This window comes from Astatotilapia calliptera, chromosome 19 (assembly GCF_900246225.1).
Source record: "Astatotilapia calliptera chromosome 19, fAstCal1.2, whole genome shotgun sequence".
NCBI classification, from domain to species: Eukaryota; Metazoa; Chordata; class Actinopteri; order Cichliformes; family Cichlidae; genus Astatotilapia; species Astatotilapia calliptera.
The window spans coordinates 3,131,039-3,157,125 of NC_039320.1; the positions used below are offsets into that span (position 1 = coordinate 3,131,039).

The window sequence follows — 26,087 nt, forward strand, 5'->3', positions numbered from 1 at the left end:
AAAATCAAAACCGTGGAAACGAGGTCCTGGTTATTGCCAAAAATGGGACATGTCTTAAATACAACACATTCATTTTAAGAGTGATGAAACAGAGAGAGCCCATCAGTGTCAAGAGTAAAAAGCTCGACATGGACACAGAAATAACATGAAAAATAAAAGATAAACTATGCCAGGAGCAAATCCTGATGGGGAGCATCAGCATCTAGTACAATTACTACTCTACATCATCATCTTCTTCTTCTTCTTCTGGCTCTTTAATGAATAACAACACTGAAAAACTGAAATAGTTAAGAATAAAAATACTCTCACCATAGGGAAAGCTTTTACCCAGCATGGAAGAATAAATACAACAAAACATCATCTGTTTCATTAGATCCATCCAACCTTTTACCGAAGTGCCTTTTTTGTTTGTTTTGTTCACTTGGGAAAGAAACGAAATAAAAAAATCAGGCTAATAGTTGCCCGCTTCTAGTGAGAACTTTATTTTGGTAATTATACATTCAAAATGTGATCAAAATGAACCAATGTCCTAAATTATTTCCAGGCACTTTACAGATTTGGGCCAAAAACTGTTCTGAAAACAGAAATAACTACGACTTTGTGTGGCTGCTCACTACGCAAAGGCCTTGTTTCAGTGCTCTACCAGTGAAGCAATCAATTAAAATATGAATTTTCACACTTTAAAGTACTTCAGGTGAGGTGAGGGATGACCACACGTTTAAAGTCATCTCACACACTGAAGCGAGGCCTTTGCAGAGCGGCGTGTCTGCACCTTTTCCATTTAGCAGCGAGTAAAATGTGTTAGTGAACCCTTCAATGCCACTTGAACGTCGCTTTCCCTTTTGTGACTTTTCTGAAAACAGATTCTGTAAACATTTCAACGCTTTTGCTTTTTTGGGGGAGGGAGGAGTCGGCTAGACAGATGACTGCATTAAAAAAAAGAAAGAAAAACAAAAACAAAATAAAAAGATGGATCCATCCATCTTGGAAATCCCATGATCCTTCCCTGCACGTGTAAACCTCTGCCCGCCTACATTCACCAGTGCAGTATTTGGTTCAGAGATATGAAGAATTTGATAAAATACACTTTTAAGACTAATTTGGCACTTTTCTCAACAAATGGAAATTGAAGAAGGACTCACCACAGAGTCTCATTCAACAAACCAATATTTATATATTTATATATATATATATATATATATATATACTGTATATATAGTTTCTTTTGTTGCCGTGTGATCTGTAAGTCGCACAGCATGCCTTCATTTCAGTATTAATACTACAGAGCAGCGATAAAATCTCAAGCGTTTGGGCAGAGTGTTTTTTTCCCCCACACTCAAGCACAAAAGGACAACAGCTTTACATTTCTGCCTTCAAGCTGATCTTTTCATCCGTGAAAGTGTACACAGGTGCTCAGAGTTTTGAGACCGAAGCTTGTTAGCGCTGACCCTGTGACCTTTACGAGTTAAGCAATTGAAGCCTTCAGAAGCATGTTTAAAAAAAAAATCCCCCTATAATTACGTTAAATCTTTTCAAACAACACCAGCTACAGGCGATGCAACTTGAATTCCTCTTTTTGGTCATTTTTAGACTACGAAACAAGTGACATTTAACAATTACACATGAAGAAGCCCATTTCTAACCCTCATCGTAGCTGCTAATCTTAACCCTAACCCTCTACAGAAAACTGTCAATACAGGCTAACACCTTCATGTTTGCAGGTGAGATGTTACTCTGACACCAGCCTTTATGGTCAGATGTAAAAAATGACTATAATGCCAAAACTTGGAAGAACAATTGATCCAGATGGCTGCCCCTCTCTCAGCCTGGATCTAGCAGAAGTCTTCCTGTTAAAAGGGAGTTTGTCCTTCCCGCTGTCGCCAAATGCTCGCTCTGATTGTTGGGTTTTTCTCTGTATTATTGTAGTTTCTTCACCTTACAATATAAAGCACCTCGAGAAGACTGTTGTGATTTGGTGATTACATAAATTGAACTGAAATAATAGAAGCAAACACATTAATCTTTTCATGGCCTGAACAGTAAAACAGTCCAAACAGGAGGATTTTTTTTCCCTTACAAAGGGTCTGAAGGCTTCTTATGATTCACAGCTAGTCATTGTTGTTGATGTTCAATATGTGTTTAAGTACTAGAAGGTCTCCCCGGTACGCATCTCCTGCTTTTTCTTGCCCAGCAAGAGTGAATCGTCGCTTTGATACGGCAAACGCTAACTTTTCTAAACCAGAACTCAGAACTCATTGGAAACATCCGGCTCTCCTCAGCAGGAGCCTTCAGCCTTCGTGAGTCCTCCTCCGGCAGTCAAATCGCACTCTCTCGCTCTCAAAACAAAACAAAACAAATCATCTTCGTGTCATACATTCTAAACTGTAAACAAACCAATAAAAAGATGGATCAGAAACCAGAGGAGTCTGCCAGTTGTGAAAATAATATCGCAGTTTGGTTGTAAAATAAGTTACAAAAACAAAAGGAAAAAACCCATTGAAATAGAAATCTTTGCGTACAGTACTAAAAATCCTAAACTAGACCTTTCGAACTTAAGAACCACATGTTAAGTCTATAAATATCTTTACAAATATACACGTTAATTACTCAAATAAACCTTTTCTGATTAAGTGTTTTACACGTTCATGACAGTGTCTCCTAGATTGCAAAGTTTCCAATCCTAAAACAATATCTTAAAAAAATGTCATTTTTTGTCTTTTAAGTACACGGCTGTGGACAGCATTATGATACATATTTGCATTTATATATTTACAATAAATCACTTTGTAGATACATTTTTAAAAAACCCCTCATAACCTCGCTGTTCTTATTACTGAATGGCCCTGAAGCTTTGCCTCATCTTTGATGAGGAAAATTTGTTCCATGATTATCACTTTTTCTTTTTCCCAGGAAGCTAAAATGCGGATGATGGCGTACACGTTCACGAGGAAACGCTCACGTGATCCTCTCTGTTGCTGAACGTCTTCTAGTAACTCTGCGGAAGAACAAATCCTGTCATTGAGCTCACGCTGGCTTTGCTGGTATCTCGTTCATCAATTTTCTTTCAGATCGCTTTATTGCGATAAAAGGGCTCCGTGTAGTAAAAAAAAACAAACCGAAAATTGGAGGACCCCCACCCACTGGATCACCAACAAGTCACTCATCAATGCCCTTCATTTCCTCCTCCTAAATCCAGTCTCAGGAGGTTTAATCCCAGTAGGCACGGAATGGTTTCACCCCACAGATTGTCTGTAACAAAAGACTGGCCCGAGTACAAAAATATAATTTCATTTCTGAAAAGAAGAACACAAACATGGTTCAACGGCAAGAAAAAAAAAATCCTTCAATGTTTAAAGAGAGTTCGTGGGGATGAGGAGAAAAAGAAAACACGAAACAGAGCTTTGTCCGAGAGTTTAAGACAAATCAAAAAGAGCTGAAGCACTGTGGAAGTATTGCATGCTGAGTTTTCTTTTTTTTCTTTTTTGTCCCTCTCCGTATCTTGAGGTGCTTGAGTCAGTGAGCGGTGATATTTCTGTCACAAACTGTGAGAAGAGGTTAATGTCCGACCTCCTCCGGCACAGGTTTTATGTCCTAATCACCCCGTTACTGGGAAGCTGTTTGGGAAGACAGGGCTCGTCAGGCAGCGGGTCGTGGGCGAACACGGAGTCGTCCCCTGAGGAGCAGGTGCTGTTGGAGTCCTGACAGGTGGGCGAGTACTGCTCGAAGGGCACCGACAGGTCCAGGTACTCCTGTCAGAGGAGAGGTCAGAGGTTAGACTCTGGTGTCACAGTCAAACTTTTTCACTTTTTGGTGGTCAGATGATTGGAAAAAAGTTTAGCGTATTATTCCAGGTCTTCAGAATATGAAATACTTTGGAAATGTTATGCTGCTTTACATTGTTCACTCGCATGCAACTTTAAAAATACACCCAAACATCTAAAGAATCTCTCATTGCGACTCTTTAGCAGTGTTTTTATGGTTGGGTGACGCAATAAGCTGCGTGTGCTTTTATTTCTGGTGTTGTGTGTGTTCTGCAGCTTTGCAGGGAGACTTACGTCTGTGGAGGTCATTGATAAAATCCGGTCGTGATCTTCTACCAGCTGTCTGAAGGTCGGCCTCTGCGATGGCACAGCGTGCCAGCACTCCCTCATGATCATGTACCTGGAATCCCAACAGCGAGGATTTAGTCACACTGAATCTCGTTCACTACATTCTCCGGTCTTAGATGGACTGTTTTTACTGTTTCGGTTTTTTCAGCAGACTAGACATAACACAAAAGGTCCCTATTAGGCTCATTTCCAGCTCCTTATTTTTATTCTTAGCTTTGAGTGATTCACAGTTGAAAATGATCTCATATCTATATTGTACAGGGCCAACAAGCTGTTTGGTTCCCTTATACCAGGGGTGTCCAACCCCAGGCCTCAAGGGCCGGTGTGCTGCAGGCTTTAGATATCACCTTGGGTCAACAGCGGTCCGAACCCCCTGGCCGTCGTTTGGTACTGTGAGAGACGAGACTCGGGTGTGAAATTTAAGGTTTTCAGGGTTTTTTTTATCATTAACTTGGATTCCCTGGATCTTTTCCCGTGTTGTAGTTGTGTGTCTTATTTTGAAAAAAATATTTACGTGTTACCATAGTGACCAGAGAGCATTAAGGGGCAGAGAGGAGGACGTTACTCTCTTGTTGGCGCATTTCAAAAGGGGACGCTGCTAATAAAGTTACACAATTACACAGTAAATTCTTGTTTATTATTATATTTACAAAATACCACAGTTTTCGTCCTATCATATCATTTTATTTTGTTGTATTTATCTGTGATGGATCACGGGGACATCTAAAACCTGCAGGACACCGGCCCTTGAGGCCTGGAGTTGGACACCCCTGCCTTATACAAACATATTATGAATACAGTATTTTAATGACAGAACAACTCATTAAAACATCGAAACCCTCCTAACAAAAAACACTTCAAAAAAGAGGTATAAAGTTATGGCTTTCTGGGAATGTCAGCAAATGTATGACAGTATGACAGATAAACAGAATATTACTGAGGAACATAACAGGGCCCTGGTGTAACCTGCTGTTGTTTGGCTCATCTGGACAGCCTCCTGTAAACAAAGGCAACACACTTATACTCATGCAGACACCTACAGTTCATGGGTGCAGTTGGCAGGCTTGTCCATTCGATGTCCTTCCTTCAGCAGTTTAAAGAGTTCTTCCACTGGGATCCCTGGGTACGGCGAGCCTCCCAAGGTGAAGATCTCCCACAGCAGTACCCCATAAGACCACCTAAACAGCAGCGCAAACACACGAGGAATATAGATCAGAGGTCGTAGCGACGCCGCGGTCTAAGGCAGTCATAGTTCACACAGATGCGCTCTGTCCACCGATCGATCTGTTTGAAGGAAAAATCGATCCTCGGTAATGTTAACTGCACTCAATTTGAAAAAATCCATTTGAAATTCTTATTGTTTCAGACAGCTGGTCAATATTTGTAAACAAACAAAAAAAATCTACTTCTCTTGCCTCAAGCAAGAAATAAGACGAGTAAACGAAAGAAGGAGATGTAATCATCAGTTCGTTGTTTTGATGGCTCAAGAAAAAAAACAACACAAAAAAACGAAGCGTGCACAAAAATCTTGTGGTAAATAGGCAGCTATTAACTATGGACGCAGATAATGATGTTTCCACAACACCAACACAGGCCTGACCTGAAGGGAGAAGCAGAGATAAATGGGAAAACTTATTATACAGCATCTAGCGTTAAAGCGCAGCTGCTATCTAAACCAAGCCATCATCTCTCTTTCTTTGTCTCTCGGTGGCAGCAGCTCCAATGAACCCCCGTATTATTTCTTAATGTCTAAAAAATGAGGGACAGTAATCATATAACGGGCAGTCTATTAACTCAGCATACTATTGTTTGGCTATTCGTCCAGTGAATCAGAATGAGTCCCCTCCTTCTATTGCAGCTCTCGCTAGGTCTAATCTAATTATCCGCGCTCTGGTCCAGAGGGTGAATAAATGAAAAAAAAGGGCCGCTACACTGGCTTAGCCGGCTGGTCTTAAATCCGAATACGGCGCACGCCTGAGACAGAGAGGGAGAGAGTCGGATGAAAGCCTGAGAGACGACTGTGGTGAAAAAGAGACATCAATATTCAAAGAGAGGGAAACATGTCAACAAATCAGGTGTTCAGTGTCACAGCAGGATAGTCGGAATCAGAAGGAAGAGCAGAAAAGAGAGGCTGCTTATATTTATTGATGGTTGCTAGGAATGAATATTCACAGGCTATTAGGTGACTAACAGGAGAAGAAGGCAATGAAGATATAAACACTTCATTTGGGCACCTGCAGCAACGGGAGCTGACAGTCTCGGAATCTCAATGCAAGCATCACCGATGGCTGATTTAGTGAGATTTAGAAGGATAATCACTTTGGAGAGGAATGAATATAATCCTGCATTTGGTGTGCTGGTTCAATGATAGCTGTGGCAATATCTATCGACTTCAAATGTGTTCATCAATCAGCCTTGTTGGGCGATGAAAAGCCACTGAAAGTACATGTGCGAACAGACGAAGAGGAACAATGCTGCCTTAGTAGCAAAAAGGCCATGCTGCCACTACTAATTTCGTTAGTGGGGAACTCGTTATTTGCTTGGATTTTCTCTTCACCAATCATACCAAACCTGTTACTGACAATCTGGCAGTACTGCATGTGCTAGGTGGTTGGAGACGAGAGTTAATGAAAAGTCAGCCACAACTTTATTGGCTTTATTTGTTGCCCAAGCATTGCTTCTTGCTGTTTTCATATTCAGCACCGACTCTCTTCGTGACTTATACGGAAAAACAACATCATCTGTTTCTGGGGCTAATAATAGACTCTGACGAATGGTATCCATCTGTGATTTCAGTCCTGTAGACACTTTTAATAAAGAATATTTGCACATGATACCAATCAACACACCACTGATCGTGTATTCTTACAGCAGACATTAATAAACGTCAGCCACTCATATAAGCAGCGGCATGAGTCAAATTAAGAAAATGAAGGCTGTTAGAATATATCAGCGTCGCAATATAATGACCGACTTTGTTAAAGAAGTTTTGAGTAATATTGTGAGCAGATAAGTGCAAAATTATTGAAAGGCTTTTTCCCATGTGTCTTTTTAACATAGTATATCTAAACATACTACTTTTACTGAGCTATAGCATAAACCACTACAGGATGTGCTTTAACTCTGTAATGCTCAACGCTTGTAAAATGTATCTTTCTATTTATATACAGTATAAAAACTTCAGTAAGGGTTTTTAGCTGTCGCTGTGAAAGCATCGTGCCAACAAAAAGGGAATTGGTTTAGAGGAGGTGGACATAAAAAGTTATCAGAGGGTTTCCAAGTGACAAGATTTGGAGTGAGAAGTATCACCAAGAAACTCAAAGAGAGCCACACCGTACAGAACGAGCCTGGCAGAGGTAGGGAGCAGAAGATTTCAAAGACTCTTTGAGAGAAGTGTCAAATAATCCCAGAACACCAGAACGCAAAGAAGACAATCGCACACAAACTCTGCACAGGAATGGACTGCGAGAAAAAGTCCACTTCTGCAGAAGAGAAACCATCAACCCAGACTCAACTATACTAAGGATGACCTGGAGGAAGATACTGCATACTGGAAAAACATGCTTTGGTCAGATGAGACAAAAATAAAGCCATTTGATCATAGAGGCACTGCTTGTGTTTGGAGGAAGAAGGGAGAGGCGAACAACCCCAAGAACACCGTCCTCACAGTCAAACACGGTGGTGGGAGTATTATGTTCACAGTAGAAGGAATCATAAAGGAAGGATATGTGAAGATTTTGAAAGAAAACAGCAACACACGTCACTGAGGAGTGTCCCAGTCCTGGTGAAGTCTACAGTGAGTGTCATTGACTGTGGGGTGAACTGACGACCAGGGTCTGTGCAGGAAGTTTGGAGGAGCTCGAGAGATTCACAAAAGAAGAATAGGCTGGGACTGCTCAGGAGGACATATACAATTGAGTATCAGCATCATGGGGGCTAATAATTTTAATCCAAAGCAAGCCTTGGTTTTTGGAAAAGCTGTGCTAAAATGTTTCATAGGGGGACTTAGAATTGCATCTTCATCTAAAGATATTGACATTGCTTAATTCAGGCTTGGCCAACTCCAGGCCTCGAGGGCCGGTGTCCCTGCAGGTTTTAGATCTCACCCTGGGTCTACACACCTGAATCACATGATTAGTTCATTACCAGCCTCTGGAGAACTTCAAGACATGTTGAGGAGGAAATTTAGCCATTTAAAGTTGTGATGGAGCAAGGACACATCTAAAACCTGCAGGACACCGGCCCTCGAGGCCTGGGTTTGGACACCCCTGGCTTAAATGAAAAGAATGGCATCTACTCTATCTGTGACCATATCTTTGCTCTAAGCCTACCAGCATTACATTTACTGTTCTACTGGACATTAATTCGTTTATTTAGTTACAGGTAAGTTTCTTTCCCTTTAAAATCATTTCTGCAAACGTGTCAGTGCCAAAAGCTTTAGTCTTAATCATACCTGCTTTTACAACCCAGCTGCTTTTGGCCCACACCTTCCCCACCTTCCCTGCTTTTAATGGGCTAGTGCGTCACTGTGAAGCTGCAGTGAGATTTCTCCACTGCAGCTTTTATAGGCTGACACCTCCGAAGCTGTCCAAAATAAAATCCTCACCTCCGTGACATTGGCAGCGGCCGCAGTGCTGGCTGAGCCTCTATCTGCACTAAATAACTCTGGTGTTTGAAGTCGAAAAGAGAACTGGTGATGTTAATGACGACTTACACGTTTTCTTGAAAAATGAAAAATGTGCGAAAGGACAAAAATCCTATAAAAATGGCTCCCAAATGTTGCCACTGTGTTTTCTGCCTTTACAGCTGTAAATGAGCCAGGAGGGTTTCAACAAGCATGAATCTGACAGGAGAAACAATATGCACTACAGTTTTTTCATTGTTTTTTAATTGATTCGCCATCATATTTCCTAAAAAAAAAAGGGGGAAAAATAAGAAATCATTGCGAGTCAAAAGTCAAGGTCCCCCAGGGTGTGTGAGAGTAAACTGGCTTCAGAGCGACTACTGTATAAAAGGAGGAGGAGGAGGTTTGGCGGGAGGATTGACTGTGTAATCCAGACCTGCTGAAATAACAGAGAAGCCTGATTCTCCCCTCGGCCTGTTCCCAGTCTAGTGTAATCACACGGCGAGCCAGTGTTGACAGGGGCCTGTGTTTGGCTTGGATGGCTGTGCTGGGGACACGGCGTCTGGCTGTAGCCGGCGGGGCTTGGGGGTTGAGAAGACGTTTTGGGGTGGGGGGTGGTATGTTACAGCTACTGCAAGGCAGGCCGCCTCGCCTCCTCACCTTTCTTCTCTTGATCGTGGCCAACACGGAAGCAATCAGAGGTTGTGAAAACTGTCTCTGCTGCCCAGATTCCTTTTGAAGTGCTGTGGGGAAAGTGCCCCGAGGGAACACCTTGTGATAAATCCACTGACCCTCTTTATCTCCTCCTGCTCTGGGGCAGGTTGGATTTTCACTGATAAAACAGCACTAAGATGTCGGGACTCTGTTGTGTTCCTATCTCTCTCTGCTGTCGTTGGATAGAGATTAAAAGAACAAATGCAGGAATGCGCCGCGGCTAATACGCGAGAACCTCGGGGGTTATCAGGTGAACCGCAGATATTTGGAAAGGGAATGTTATGATTCCATGTTCGCACACGGTTGATGCTAACACGCTCAGTCACGATATTTCAACACCCGGATTCCGCCGGTGCACTCGCTTACACGCGACTGGGCAGTTGGTATGTGACGGTTAGTTTGTGCAAACTCACACATCGCTCTGGTGCGTGTAGACCCGGTCGAAGAGAGCCTCTGGAGCCATCCATTTCACGGGGAGACGACCCTGAAACAAAGGAGACAGAAACGCTTGGGTCAGCAGAAGCACTCTGTACGGAGCTGACAACCAAACACTCACACAAACACACAAACTTCAGCCTAGTCACGCTGCCACCACCACAGCTTGAACTTCAGCTAGCTTCAGAAATCTGATGACCATTTCGGTGCTTCATTCGCAGCAACGCCTTTGCTTGAAAACACATTCATATCAACACTGTGGAATCCGCATATACACTTTTAATTTTGCTCAATCTGCTCAATTCTACTTTTGAGATGCGACCCGACCGTGACACTGAAAGAAAAGACTTTCAGCCATATGTAATAAGCTGCTGCTGTATTCAATACCATCCCATCGTATCGCTTCAAACACATAATATTTTCCTAAAGGACAGCACTGAAGGAATGAGCCTCACATTTGTGGTCTTTTTGTAGTAGTCTATATTGTGCACGTCTCTGGCGAGACCGAAGTCGGCGATCTTCATAACGTTGTCCTCCGTCACAAGGACGTTTCTGGCTGCCAGGTCTCTGTGGATGCACTGAGGGAAGAAGAACAAATGCATCAAACACACGGCGCATTGCACTCACGCATACACGCAAATATACTGAAACACTGATGCAAGTTGACAAGTTTTACTTTGCACTATGAAACGCACAAACTGAACTTTAAAAGCCTCAAATTTAGTTTAAACTTAGAGTTTTAATTCACTAATCTAATTATCTTTCAATTTCGCAATTAACACATTGCTGTAATGGACTTGATTTCTTCCTGTTAAAACGGAGTTTTACCTTCTCACTGTTGCCAAGTGCTTGCTCATAGGGGGTTGTCTGATTGAGAAGTTAAGTGCAGGCCAAAGCATCCTTTTATATGATAACTGAGTTAAAGTGAAGCAACGTGGCTAACCTTCTGTGACGCAAGATACTCCATGCCTCGGGCAACCTGGTAGGCACAGGACACCAGGTCTTTGAACGTGAGCTGCTCATCGGGGATTTTGCACGTGTCGAAGGAGTAGTCCATGCCCGGTGGCCGCCGTGCACGCAGGTACTCCCTCAGGTTGCCTTTGGAGGCGTATTCCACCAGGACATACAGAGGACCTGCACGGGAAACAGAGAACAAATATGACTTTCATGGCAATGGTTAAGTCCTGCATTAATTCTGTTGTTACTGCACTCTGCGCTCACCATCCTGTGTGCAGGCTCCGAGTAGGTTGATGATGTTTTTGTGTTTCCCAATCATCTTCATCATCTCCATTTCTGACACCAGGTCTGATAAATCTTTATCTGTGGCGTCATCTGAGATAAGAAAATCAATGGAGCATTTGTACTGACGAAAATACGAACCGAAGCAATCAAACCAACGCAAATCCAGTACACAAGACAAACAGAACAACAGCGAGCATGGTAGCACTGTCACTGCCAAGGTCATGTATTCATTCCTGCAGGGTAGCCACAGTGATTACTTACCTTTCAACATTTTCACAGCAACAGTGAGCGACTTGTTGGGCTTCTCTTTGTCGATGCCAACAGCCTCAGCCATAACCACCTGACCGAAGCAGCCTTCTCCCAGAGGTTTACCCAGAGTTAGCCTGAAACAAGTGGCCAGATTTCAGACTTGGAGTTCAGTGTGTATACTCATAAGACTTTAAGTAATTTGATTACATGTAAATTTCACATGTAATTTTGTCACATAAGCACAATGTAAAGTGTGAAATATAATTTACTTGACTGAATAATTTTTTTTGAGCGCGTGCAGTGTGCTTTTTTCCTCACCGTGTCCGAGGGAACTCCCATTTGGGGTCGGACGGCAGCTCCAGCTCCGAGACGTTGGCGAGCATCGGGCCGTCGCTGGACGACAGACGGGCGATCCTGACCAGCGGCGTGTTTGAGTTCATGGAAGAGTTGGAATCCAAGGACACCTGCTTGGGTACAAAAGAATAAACTGTTATAGTCTCTGAAAAAGAGTTTGGTGACAGGCATTCAAATAAAGACAGAGGGAAAAGAGAAATCTAACCGTGATCTTTGACCAAATATTTTTTAACTAAATAATGAATAAGTAATTCCTTTTTCAGATCAGTTTGACTCTTTATTATTTATTCAAACAGTCCTAATATTTTTGATGTTTTTGAAAATGAACCAGCCCCTGAAACATAAAATATATTCAAAAGAAATCTTTTCTCGTGACACACTGAAAATCTTGACACTCTTTTGGGGGGTGAAAAAAAACAAAAACTGACAAAAATACATCCAGTGCAAAATCCAGTCAAATTTAAAACCGCTTTGAAGTTTAAAGAACAACATTCAGTGACTTGAGATAAAACCCTTTTTGGGAAACATCACACATCTCGGGACCAGACCAATGTCAGTGACTTTTACAAACAGCAGGCCTGTGGCTGCGCACGGGAGGAAGCGAGAGGTAACAAAGATGAATGAAGGAGGATGCAGAGGTGGGCGAGTGAGTGGCGAGGTGGGGTGGACATCTCCATCCATCAACAAGCTCCATTTCTGGATCTGCGGTCATTCCGCTGAGCCCTTGGGCTCGGCATCCTCCCGCCATTTATCTGACTGCTGGGGAAAAAAACGATGGCTCGGGTCTGCTTTTTGATAGATCTGTTTATGTCAGGGTCTGCCGGCTCAGACCCTTCAGGTGGGGTCCTGAAACAAACATGTCCACTTACCAGACTTCTTGACTGGAGGAAAATGAGAAAAAGGGCCCTGACCACAATTTCAGAGGCATGAAAAGTAATATCTGATAGAACATGCCAGGAGCTTTACAGGAGATTTACTCAGAGTTATGAAAAAAAAAGGAGAGAACAGGGAGATTAGCTTTACAAAAACGAAGCAAAGATTATAGAAAAATGCAATAAGAACTTTCCCTGCACTACCTTATAAGACCATTTATATGAGCGCCGCACAAGTAGAAATGATTTAGAGGCTACAATTAAAAAATGTTTCGATAGTTGAGGTTTCTACTTGATATAACCTAACAATACTTCTTTATGTACCAAAAAAAACCCAACCTCAGACTGTATAACAGCCTTTACAGCTGAAACCTTAACGTGGTTTTAAAAGTCTGTTTGTTTTCCAAGAACTGCATTATGGCTTTCAAATAATATTTTCTTTTCTAAAAATGCATCGTTTCCATTTTGAGATGCACAACCCTTTAATTATGGAGTCGGAAAGCTGGATTTTGCACAAAACACACAGACACACATAGTGGCTATGTCCTGCACACAGTGGGAGCCAGCAGGGTGGGGCCGAAGAGATAATCGCAAACTCGTCTACATGTTAGACATTCAGACAATCTTGGCATTCAGAGAGAAATGGTAAAATGCACATCCCTACCTGGATTATAATTACTGTAAGAGACCAAAAGTAATGAGCTAAAGGCTCACAGGGATTAGTGCGACTGCTCTAAATAATCTGTTTCTGACTGTCTTGTTTTGTTCTTGGCTCTCTGTGATGTCATTCAAAGTGGCTATCCTTAATATGCTCAACCCAGACTCACAGCTCTGGCTCTGAGCACAGAAGCCTATTTGTCCCACCTCTTGTTCGACCTTCTCTTTAGAGAAAAGGTTGAAGGTAAAAAAGCTTTTTTCAGATGGAAGATAAACTACAGTACGTAGGATAAATCAGGATTTCTTGAACTGTGATTCATGCAAAGCTAGAGTCCAAAAATAATAACTTGGACTTATAAAAGAGCGTAATAGTTCCCTTTTAACCCCGTACTGCCAAGTGTATCATATCTGATATCTTATTTTTTGAAGCCTCATCAGTGTGTTTTCATTTCTCCTAATATGATTTTGCTTGTTTAAGGGAAACAAACCGTGAACAATAAATTACACAAAATGCTATTTGTAGCAGAAATTATAAAAAAAAAAAAAAAAGAAGAATTATCTTGATTTAACCTAAAAACTGAAAGCCCCCTTCATATATCTGTTAAAAGTTAGCATTAGAGCTGCTCACAGTAAAGCACAGTAAAAACTGGTTTATATTAGCTATTTGGCAACATATAAGAATCAGCATTTATAACGGCATATAAATAACAATTAAAAAAGTAAAGAAGAGACAAAGAAAACACACTTTAACCATTATATCAGTGCTGACGTTGTATAGTTAGTCCACAAGAGGGCGCTCTGCAACTGATGACAACAGAGCGTAAAATGGTGACGACGACTCGCAATCCGATCCGCAACTGATCTTAGCAAATGATCCATGAATAAATAACTGCATAACAAATGTTGAGGAAATGTTTTTTCGTGCGTCTTAATTCTACCCCCAAAAAGATGACATCTGACAGCGTCCCCCGTACAGATAATGACGAATTTTAGCATCTCAGTATAAATCAATAAGGATGTGGTTTGATGACCATTAGAAGCAGTTTCTGTTATTTTTTCAAGGGTAGCTGCATAAGCAGAGACCAGCTATGCTAACGTCTGATGTGCACCCAATAATTTTGTTCTATAAGCAGTCCTGAAATATGACAGAAACCACTAAGGTCAGAAAAAGAGCTTGAAGGGTTAAAATATCAACATCAGTCTAAAAAAAAATCCTGTATCTGTCGGTCTGTCTCTGAGTGTTTACTAACAAGTCAAGCTAGCGTACCCAGGTTTTACTCTTTATGCTAAGCTAACCCGCTACTAGCTCTAGCTTTGTGTTTACATAAAGAGATGATCAATCCTTTGTCTCAACTCTTGTTGGAAGAGTGCTCAACAATTTTTTTACAAAATAAATTATTCCTTCAGCCCTCGAGACTTGCTTTAATTTCAATAACAGCCTGTTCGATAATAAACTGAGCATGATTAGCCCGATCTTAGTAGATACTGTATCTAAGCTTGAAGTCACGAAGAGTTCTTCGGACTAAAAGCTGCGGCAATGCAGCTGCTCCACTCTGTGTTTCTTCGCAAACAGTTGATGAGAGAGAGTGTGTGATACACTCAGAGTGAAATCTAAAACCAACACTGACAGTCACAGGAGCGCATAAATATCCCTGAACCAAATCTGCTCCAAGATAAATGTGAACACATGTCACCAGTGTGCTGCCGTCCATCGTCAACACAGCGCCAATTAAACAACAGGACAGACAGACGCGTAGAAACCTTCTTTAACCAATTTATACTTTGTTCTATTATTTAAATGACAGATACCCCAAACTCTTCCTTTCTTAGTTTGACCTGGGTTATATACTAAAAGCTGCATTAAACAGACAAGCAGAGAGAAGAAGGGTTTTGGGAAAGTCTTGTGCAAATCTTGTATCTACTTTCTGTTACCTGTCTCTTGAGGGGGAACTTTGACAGTTTTTGCACGGGAGGCGTGGGCAGAGTCTTCTGCGTGGTCATCCTCATACGACAGAGGATTGCGATGACCACGGCGAGGATGAAGAGCACGCAGCCTGTCACGTAGATAAGGATGTCGGCGTAGTAGTCTTCCTTTTGTGGACTCACTGCTTTAGGAGGGAAAATGTGAAAAGTCAGTTGAAATTCACCAAATTCACACAGCATTTTGTTTTAATTCCCACTCAAAAATAGCTTGCTTTGTTCAGTAGCACACTTCAACCAAATGGATTTTTAGTGAGCATTTTCTGTGAAGAAATATCCATAAATCAAAAGAGAAACAGATCAGAAACTTGTTGTTCCTCACTGAAAGCTCGCATTCACACCGTGGGTTGGGGCAGCAACCCACGGTGTGATCATCGTGTAGTTTTATCCTGCTGCAGGTAATTGCACCTGTGATACGCTTTTCCTCAGGGAGGCAATTATTGTCTTGAAAAGCAAAAGCTTAAGTGTCGTTAAATTGCCTCATAGCCCAGAGACATCTGAGCAGACGATCTGCTCTGATTAAAAAGCGCCTTTCAGTGAAGGATGGATTGCATGTTCGGTTGGTTAAATTAAAGGGATGGTGACAGAGCGTCGACGCACTTAAAATATGTGCTTACAAGTAGCAATCTATGATAATTAGGTTTGAAAATTGATGTTAAATATTGTGCTGCAGAGCAAAACAAGTTTCGTGGCGTTTCTAACATTTCAGGTAACACAGGTGGGAGAAAATGGACCCACAGAGTGAAGAGTATACCTGGAAGCACCGTCAGCCAAGCAGAGTGGTAAGAAAAGCCGATAGAGTTCCCTGCGAGACAAGTGTACTCGCCCGCATCCTCAAAAGACACATTGGTCAAGAAGAGAACCTCTAGCTCCTTATCTGTAGTGTTAATGCCAGCCGTCTGTGGAGGATGAGAGGGAGGAGAGGGAAGAGAAAGAGACAGAGAGAGAAGATATATCGTAAGGCGAAAGCTTCTTAGAAGAAACACCAAATGCACCCTGGAGGAAAGGACAGTCCTGTTTACTGTTGTCAGCACCATCACCCACACCTGAAAACACCCAAGCAGCACCTACACCACGCTGTGAGACAAGCTCGTTGGTTCAGCCTAACGCCACAGGCACTCTTTGATGTAATGAACTCCTATCAAGAATTTTCTAGACTGTAGCAGTGATTTACTTTCATATATGGAATCGTAAGACACAGGCATCCATTTCCACATTTAGAACAGGCAGAAGTGTCATAACAGAGTTTCCTAACACAAAATATTTCTTACAGACTTCTGTAAGCTTGTTTGATAAGGAGAGTTTTCTGTTGCCTCCAAATGCACCCGTGAGTTTAAACTGAACCACGTACAGTTGACCTGATGACAAAGCTTGCCTTTGGTTCTGGACTTGCTTATGAAGGTCTTTGTGTGTTTGTGAGAGGAAAGTGATTTGCGCCTTTGGATCAGTGTTTTTCTAGGAATGCCTCAAGGATCAGTCCTAGATCCTTTATGTTTTTAAAAGAAAACAAATTCAAATGAGCACCGGGTTTTGTAAAGATGTTTTAAAAAGATATTTTTAGTTTAAGATTACTGCTGCAAGATGTCATTACCAAAATGGGATTTCACCTGAATTTTTTACAAGTAAAATTTAGAGAGCCAGATTTATTAAATGGTCCGCAATCCCCAAATAGAGCTCAGAGGCCTGGTTAGTTTTATGGGTGATTCAATAAAGCGCCATAAAGCACAAAAAACCCTTTTTTTCCCCCAGCTTTTTAAATTGTGCAGATATTTAACGTTAGTAAATCAGTTTGCACGCTTGATTTAAACAGTCTTAGTCTTAAATAGTTTGTGCCTTGAGAAAGGAACTCACAGAAATACAACAGGGTCTGAGTTCCCACCTCTTACACGCCATCTTGTCACTGTGCACTTTTTGTAAATATCAAGAGTATCATCAACTACAACTTTTTTTTTTAAGCACCAAAGCCCAGCCTAAAAAGTGCATCACTGCAGTTGCGATTTTTCTTTCTTCAAATATCATTTGGTGTGATGACCGCTAGGTTAGTTTGATTCAAAGGCAGTGCTTGATGTGGCTTAGTAAAGGCTGAGGTGGAGGACTTATTCCCCGTGCCTCAGTAATGAACACTGACATCCAGACGCCTGCTGCATGCTCTCATATAAAAGCACATTAATATAGCAGGAGGATGCTCTCCCAGAGAAATCAATACTGGCTTGTTTGTGTACGGGTACGCTTTGGTCAGTAAAGGTTTTATGTGGGCTTTAATCTGTGTGTGTGTGTGTGTGTGTGTGTGTGTGTGTGTGTGTGTGTGTGTGTGAGAGACTTTTGAAGTTTTTGCATTAATTAATGGCGCAATATTGTCTTTCTCTTATCGACCGGGAAGGAAGACAAAGTGGAGCTAAAATAGATGATGGCCATTAGCTAACTAAATGCGAGCATTAGAACTCAAACCTCACTGATGAATGTGTATAGGTGTCAGCAAGCCAGCGAGCCAGTCAAAACCCACAACCAAGAGGAACATTGCAGAGAGGAAGAGGCACAGCAGATCAAATGTGGTGACGACGGTTCTCGCCCAGAGTTCAGAATTTACCTGGTTTGTATATGTTAAGCCAGAAAGCGTTTTCTGACTTTCCTACAAAGTTTGAAGCACGACACCAGTACTTCCCGGCATCTTTCTCTGTCACGTTGGACAGTTTCAACTTACTGTGGGTCTCAATGTGTTTACTGACAACACTCTGTAAAGGGAAAATTGAAAGGCAGAGTGAGGCCTTCACAGCTCCTGCAAAAACACATAGTAACAACATGCAAACCTACATACTACACACACATCTAAAAGAAGCACTGCACATTGGTTTTTACATTTACAACATTTTTTTGTGTTATTAGCTTAGTTTCATTGTTTATTGTGAACAAAGGAGACCTCTTACGCTCATTCTTATCTCCACATAGCTCTACGTGCTTCACAGCTCAAAAACGATCCAGCTTCTCTCCCTTTAAGGCAAACTTTCTTCTGATTGGCCGATCCGTGTGTTTTCATACATCACAGAGAGCCATCATTGGAAAAAACTGCCTCAAACTGAACATTTAAAGAAGTCTTATCATCCTCATCATTTAGTCCACTATTGTAACAGTATATATGTGATAGAAAATAATGAAAAGCATGATGAATAAATCCTCTTTATAAGCTGCTGTTGTAAAAAAAAAACAGAGACAGCCAGACTATGACTTTCCAGTTGTTTACAGATTTATGCTAAGCTATGCTAACATGACGTGAGAGTGATACAGTGAGGCATAGTGTCATTCTGTCAGTTTTGTTGATTAAAAGCAACATGTCAAACCTGTAAGATCATAAACACACAACAACAGGAACACACACGAACCATACATTGCAGACTCGCACCAATCCGCGCTGTCTGTTGCTAGTTTAAAGGCATTACAGTATGTCAGTCCTATAAGGGTGTAAACCTGTGAGTGTAAACACTCACGATCTGACTGGGTGCTTCGCTCGCAGAGAAACTGCTGCTAAATTATTAAACGGGCCCGGCGCATAAAGGAGAAAACATATCATGTTTTATAGTTGCTTAATGAACATCCACGGCTTGGCTCCAGACGTCTCCTTCTCCCTCCCCCGTGCGGGGCGAGTCACTCATCGTTAACTCTTTTTCCAGGCATCAAAAGAACGATTCAGGCATTTCTCAAAAAAAAGAAAAGAAAAATTCTTTTTTTGACCCCCTCGTCTCACCCTAAGCTGTATTTAACTTCTACAGTATATGCCACACACGAGAGAGCATATCATGTCTGAGTGAACTGTGGTGGGCCTAGAGAGAGAGACTGAGAGTGACAGAGAGAGAGGGAGGCACACACAAATCTCAGTAAATACTGTTTCAATTATGCGGTAGTCGAAAATAGAGCGTGGAGCCGCAGTCTGGGCTGACAGGCTTGCTTTCCCCCCTCTTTCTCTCTCTTTTTGTTGGCCTCTCTCTTTCTCCTCCTCTTTCGCTCTGTCTTACTCTCACTCTCTCAGTCCTTTTGCTTTCTATTTTACTCCACCTTCTCAGACGTACATTTCTAAAGATTTGCTGGACACTTTATATGCTGATCTTGTGTTTGAAGTCGTGACGTTACGAAGACAACATACTGCACCCACAACCATATCTCTTATCCACAAACGACCCACGTGTTTCAGCTCAAGCATAAATTAAATGACACTACATTGATGTAAAAGGCTTCGGCACAGTCAGTGTTTTAATAAGTCATAAAATAACTGTGAATCCAGCAGATTTAAAGTGACATTTCAACATTAAATGAGTGAGCACCTAGGACACCTCGCTAAACTACCAGGCTCATATAGCCTCATATTGAACGTGCGGATAGGAGAGCGTCTCATGTAACAAGTGAAGGTATTCATTTATTTATTTAAATGACTTGACATTAAAAGTCAATGAAACTTTAATGTCAAGATGGAGTAACCCAGACCTTCAAGCTCACGACTCATAGTGTGAAGATATTTAAAAATTTTAATAATAATTCTAATAATGTGTTAGAAGATTAGAAACTCAGGCCTTGAGCATCTCTTCAACTCAGGAAGGTTATCATCTAAAGGCTTCAGCTCCAAAATAATCTATTTGCAACCTGAGAGCACTCTTGTACCTGGACAGTTACTTTCATATGTGAAAAGCTAACACTGTGACGTTTCTCCATGCGCTTTGTTCAGCTTCTATCTCTTGCTCTTCTTGTTTCACGTTTGCATCTTATTTCCTTCGTCTCCTCCTCCCGCCCGTCTCGCTGCTTTTCTGACACCCCAGCCACTCGTTCTCGCCCTCGCTCTCCATCTTTGCCCACCAATCTGTCACACATTCTCTCCCTCTCCCTGCTGACTTTGCCCTTCCTCGTGTTCCTCCACTAATTTTTTCCATGGCTTTTTTGGTTGCCTCTTCCCTTTTTCCTCTCTCCTCCTCCTCCTCCTCAAACCACGCGACGCAGCACATCTGACGGCAGTGGCGGTTAGCAGAGCCTGCCTCTCTCCCTGCGTTGCCGCCACCACAGCAGTTAACTTAGTCCAAACCAGATGTTTGTTTTATTCACCCTCTCCTCTTTCTCTCTCCAGAGGCAGAAAAAAGAAAAAAAGGAGGGGGGGCGGTCAAAATGAGACAGCTAAGCCCTCTCGGGTTTTGCGATGTGGATGGGAGTCTTCCTTTCTAGACCCCAGATCTAAAAACACGCCTCGAAGTGGGTTTAAGGTTGTTGCCCTCTCTTCGATTGATTGAGGACAATCCTATCTACACTTTCCTAATACTTCATGAGGAAGTATGTGATTAAAATATCTTTTTAAAAACTAAAAGATGCTTCATCAGGGCAAGGACAAAAACTGAAGACGGGCAACGCTGAATAGCTCAGAAAAGTTGTGATTAATCTACAGGGACATCTGAAAATGCAAGTCACGTATACATCATTTTCCAGCTCGATTTATAATTAAATAGTTCTTTCCCAAGCAAGTAAACACGTAGGGCCACCTTGACTGATCAGACTTATAACCTTTAGGGTGGATTTTTGATTCACTTTATTCATGTATTTTTTTTTTCTGACATTCTTTAGTTGAATTACGGTTTGACTCAATACGAAATAAAGCGCAATAAAAAAAAAGTCAAGTATCTCTTCTTCTCTATAATGCTGTAACCAAATATAGATTTTAGGAAATCTGACAAAGAAAACCTTTTCGTTGTTGTGATTGTCAGTCTGTCACTTACTGAATCAAACAATGCAAACATGACTGCCTTGGCAATCTCCTTTCCAGTGGTTAAATAAACAAATCTGGGATTTGCAATGAGACTGAAATACCAACAGCTGATATTTGGATAAACCATGACATTTATCTCAACAATAACAAATATTTCTCTGCAAATGCAGCTATTGCCTATTTCGTGCACTTCCTCCTAACATATTTTATTCAAATCGAATGTAACCAGTAAGCGGCACTCGACTGATTGGCTTGTGGAAATGCTGGTTAAGCATGATTAATTGCTGTTAGCCTATTAAAGAAACATGAATACATTTAGAGTGGTGGAAGAGACACAATGCGCAATCACTGGGTACAATCCTGCACTAAGTTAGTATACGTGCTCACCCCCCAACCATTCCCCTTGCCCCTCCCTCAGCCTGCTTCTGCTGGAGGTTTCTTCCTGTTAAAATGGAGTTTTTCCTTCCCACTGTCACCAAGTGTTTGCTAACGGGGGGATCATCTCATTGTTTAGGTTTTTTCTGTGTTATTGTAAGGCCTTTACCTTACGATATAAAGTGATCTGAGGTGACAATGGTTACGATTTGGACCTTAACAAGTAAAACTGATTTGAAATTGAATTGAATTAGAACGTCTGTGCTGACAGCCAGAGCTGTGTGTCTGAGACAATCTTAAAAATGATATCCTCTTACTGTTTCATCATGACATAAATGAGTAGAAAAAAAGAAAAAGGAACAAATAAGAAAAAGGAGAAAGAAAATAAAACACTGTAATTATAAGTGAACTGGCTCCATCATCACCAGTATGGAACCACACTGCTCAGGCCAGCATTAGAATAAACTGAAGCAGTGCAGGTGCCGTGGTTAAGTGGAGAAAATTATTTACAGGGCTATTATTAGGTTTATGAGAATCCATTTTTATATGGTGTGGTATGTCGCAAAATGCAGGTGTGTGTTTTTTCCCCATAATGAAGGTATGGTGTTTGAGGAATGAGCTCTTCGGGTTCAGGCTGCAGCGAAAACAGCCTGTGGGCCCCACAGACCCACCTACTGTAAAAGCTCATTAAACAGAACTATTAGGAGAGATTAATTATGAGTAGAATTATCGCAGACTGAGATCGACTCCAGGCAGTGAGACTCAGGCTCATTACAGATGTAAAACAAAGAGCTCTGAGCTACAGACCCACCTTCAGCACGTTGACGTAGGGAACACCGTCGGGGCCAAGGCGACTGCCGTTCACCTCAATGTGTTTGAGCCACTGGATGTGAGGCTGGGCGTCGCTGTAAACCTTACAATGAAACTCCACATTGCTGCCCACCACCACAGTCTGATTAGCTGGCAGACCAGCCTGGAGGATGGGCCTGTGAGGTGAACGCTCTGAGGAAAAAGAAATTATAGAGTCATTACCACAACTCATTTGTGGCAATAATATGCTGCAGGAAATTTAGACTTAAGGTACAGCTAAAAATAAGCTCTTTTATAATTGCTGTGTCTTAAGTTATGTGTTGTTAAAACAGCAGAAGAGAAAAGACATTCACCGAGCACGTCGAGCTGGTAGGTGTGGCTGATGGAGCCGTATTTGTTTTGCACAACGCAGGTGTAGTTTCCCCGGTCTGACGGCACGGCGCTCTCCATCACCAGACTCCACTGCTGGTGTCTCAGCTTGGGGTTGGATGGGGTGGAGGGACGACGGAGATGAGAGAGGAGAGAATATTTAGTATATGTCATAAAAAATGACAAGGGTGCAGAAGTCTTTGGGAGAATTTGCTTTCATATTTTCAAGAGAGCAACACACAAATACCCATTTAGTATATTCCTACGTTTAATAAGACGGTCACCATAGAGAAATTGCTCTAATAAATATCAGCTATTGCTATAGAAAAGCGTCCTCTCTACTGTCAGAGCTATTCCCTCCTTTGATATCCTTTGGTATAAAACATCACAGAGCGCACCGCTCGGTAAACAGGAGAGGCCTTTGTGCAGTGCATGTTTACTGAGGTGCAAACCCTTTTGAACAAACATTTCAAACGACAACACAACTGTAACCTCTTTTTATTAATTGCATCCCGCTTGATGCAGAACAGATGTGATTAGCAGAACGCAATATTTTGACGTGGTGTAAACGTCTTAATGGGAAATTATTCCGCGTGCCCGCAGCGGCCAGGGAAGCTGCAGAGAGTGGTGCCATCAGGTATCGCTTTGAATAAATCACAAGGAACGGCCTTTTCAAGAAAAAGAACGCAGCACACGCCATATGTTTGAGAAACCAGTTAAACTAACTGGAATCATGACTTGATGAAATATGACATTTTCAAATAGCAGAGAAGTATTTTCTTCTCTCCGCCTGCAGTGAGGGCAGAAGGATTTTTTTTCTTCTTTTGCACCTCTGAAAGTGGTTCCACTGTGCCACTCAGGAGCAAGCCATCCCCGGAGACCCGAGTGTTGAATTGTGTGTAGTAATTCAAACCAGGTGTGGCTGGATGGCAGCAGCAGACAGATACTAACTTGACAGATTCAGAAGTCTATCGGATGGGAGAGCGAACGTACGAGCGGTCCGGCACCGCGAGGCGCGAAGACAGAACCCGCCACGCATCGATAAGCAGAGTCTCCACGGGCCGAGAGGAATGACCTCCACGGTTTAAGTGGAAACGTGTGGCGCTTAGCGCTGCGAGACAGGAGCAGAGTGAACTCCTCCGCGAGAGGTCAGAATTACTAACGACGGGAGTGAGTGATGTCAACAAGGAGGCTTTTCAGGGTGGAACACTTAACATCACCCGCAAAGGAAAATGTGCCGACCCAGAGAAGGTTTAATGTTTTTGTAAACATTTAACCCCACACATTTTGGTGGCCAGCCAGCCATTCACAGAAGGTATATATATATATATATATATATGTATATATTTGTATGCCGAGGATCAAATTCTCCTCCCCTACTTCTTCTTCTTCTCCTCTGTCTGTCTTACAGTATACACTTCTTGACTCCCACTCTTGGAGGCGTATACGGAAAATAATGTAACAGTGTAAATATTATGCCTGTGTGTGCTTTTTGCAGTTGCGTGGTAACATAGGCTCGCTCGACGCTGGCAAATGGTTCTTCAGAAGGGCTGGCTCCACCCCGTCTACCCCTCTCAGAGACAGGAGTCAAACCGAAGTCAATGGCTGCTCTCATGAGCAGCTGAGTGACGCCTTGTGCTGTGGTGGCTGGGATTGAGCTGAGCTGAGAGGGGAGTGAAGGGATAAAAACCCCCCAGAAAACAGGCGACACATGCAGGGGGAACCGAAAAGGTGGTAAAATATGAGAACAAGTTCAAGCTCAGTAGTGGGCAAGACCACCAGGAGATACAGAAAGAGAGCGATCCAAAGCATGACTTCTTTGCTTTGTAACTCTTTGCAAACTTTCAGTTCAGATGGAGCTTTTGCGCAACTACATTTATACGACAGCTGCTGTTACATTGCAGATTCTGATTTCACACCTAGCCCGAGACATCTGTGTCTGATACACGCACTCGGTTTTAAAGTGTTAACTGCCACTAATATCGTGGCTACTGAAACCGAACTTCTTGTCTGCGGTAATAATTAACTTTGAGTGCCATTCTACTTTAATTCCTCCTGGCACTTTTCATTATTTTCTAAACACACATCACTGGCTTTTATTACCATGTTACACTGGCTAACCCCTGTTGAACTCGTAGCATTAGTCCCCAAATGTGATAATCCTATCCATTCCAATCATGCCAGATTCCAACCAGAATTAAATTATTAAGCAGCTTACATTAGAGTCATACAAGGCTTTAAAGGTTTTAAGGCTTTGGCTGTGGATGTACGGAGCGCACAGAGCATGCCATGGGAATGGACAGGCAGTTTTACACTGCAAAAAGTGCACTTTGAAAGAGACATTACCAGCTTTTCAGGAGTCTGAGAAGGACAGAGAAACAACTTGAAATTTGTATTCTGTGTTAATTTTTTCTCTGAAATATTTTGGGACAAAGTAAACTGCCTTTCAAGGCATTTCCTTTTGCTTCACCGGGATTGCCATCGAAAACACTTCAGTTCCCTCATCCAATGGGCAGATTCTCTCACGTCTTTTCATCAAATTCTGGACTCTGAGCGAGCTTGAGAGACTGGCAAAGATGCTGACATTTTTTGCAGTGTATTAGTTGTCTGAGAAAACACAGGAAGCTCTTTTCCCTTTATAGTCCAAACTCTCCGTCTTCACCTCACAAAATAGCTTCTGTCAGAACCAGCGGGGCCAGTTACCAGAATTTATGAGTGTGTCAGAGCGGACCAGTGGCCCGGATCTGCGCTACCGTCTAATTTGACCCATAGAGAAGGTAGAAACAGAGAGATGCAGCCCTAAGGGGGTTGCTATTAAAGCTGGTAAAGTTTAGCTTTGCAAGACAGCAGAAGGCTGTAAAAATGGAAGTATATGAGTAAAAAAAACAACAAAAAATTGGATCATCTATCTTTTGATATCTGCGATGTGTTTGATTAAAATGACCGAGAGGGGAAAAAGACGTGTGGCTGGTCTAAAATTAAAAAAAGGAGTCCAAAAATAATCTTGCAATGTGTAGAAATTCCTGCGTGGCCTACTGAGACTCACAATCCAGGCTGTGTTAAAATCCGGAGTGGAAAAAACAAGGATTTAAAGTGCTTAAAGTCTTAAAAAGCAACAGTGTGGAGCCAGTTTAAGAGCCCCGTCTTGGAAAGCTGTCAAAACAGGGATTGAAAAATCAGTTAAGTGCTGAGCGACCTGGAAGGAATGAAACACAATAATTACATTGTCAGCTTTAGCCTCGCTTGTGCTGCCGAAGTTTAGCATGAGCACAACAAAATCCCATCCGCCATATGTGGCATCATACAACGGCGATGACTTTGTCTGTCGAAGGCTCGGGCTGGCTCAATGGGTTGACAACACGCCCATCTCTTGCCACGTCCATCTGATGGCTCAATAGACGGCTGAACTTTAACCTTTAGGGCTTGGCCTTCACAATAAGGAGCGCCGCAGTTGTCTGGAAAGGCGAACAATGCTCTGGCACATCGCACTGCTGGAATTTTATTTTCCATTTTATAAATGAGCCACACATCCTATTTAGTTTCCTTTAGTTTTCAGCTAATGC

General features: G+C 42.1%; 1 protein-coding gene across 9 annotated transcripts in view; it reads right to left on the reverse strand.

The window, feature by feature from the left end:
* Positions 1-1,950: 1,950 nt before the first annotated feature.
* The window catches only part of fgfr3 (fibroblast growth factor receptor 3), a 65,434-nt gene continuing 41,297 nt past the window's right edge, over positions 1,951-26,087 (reverse strand). For 3 of the 9 annotated variants that reach the window (XM_026151199.1, XM_026151198.1, XM_026151205.1), the window contains exons 6-18: positions 22,509-22,632; positions 22,157-22,347; positions 15,991-16,135; positions 15,183-15,364; positions 11,692-11,837; positions 11,386-11,507; positions 11,104-11,214; positions 10,826-11,016; positions 10,338-10,460; positions 9,861-9,931; positions 5,150-5,287; positions 4,056-4,161; positions 1,951-3,749 (exon numbers count right to left, since the gene is read on the reverse strand). In XM_026151199.1, coding sequence (XP_026006984.1) covers positions 3,585-3,749; positions 4,056-4,161; positions 5,150-5,287; positions 9,861-9,931; positions 10,338-10,460; positions 10,826-11,016; positions 11,104-11,214; positions 11,386-11,507; positions 11,692-11,837; positions 15,183-15,364; positions 15,991-16,135; positions 22,157-22,347; positions 22,509-22,632 — 1,815 coding nt within the window. In that variant the 3' untranslated portion in view covers positions 1,951-3,584. Of the gene's footprint in view, positions 3,750-4,055; positions 4,162-5,149; positions 5,288-9,860; positions 9,932-10,337; positions 10,461-10,825; positions 11,017-11,103; positions 11,215-11,385; positions 11,508-11,691; positions 11,841-15,182; positions 15,365-15,990; positions 16,136-17,823; positions 17,969-22,156; positions 22,348-22,508; positions 22,633-26,087 lie in introns of all 9 variants that reach the window. The other 6 variants (XM_026151206.1, XM_026151201.1, XM_026151202.1 and 3 more) reach the window with 5 other exon arrangements.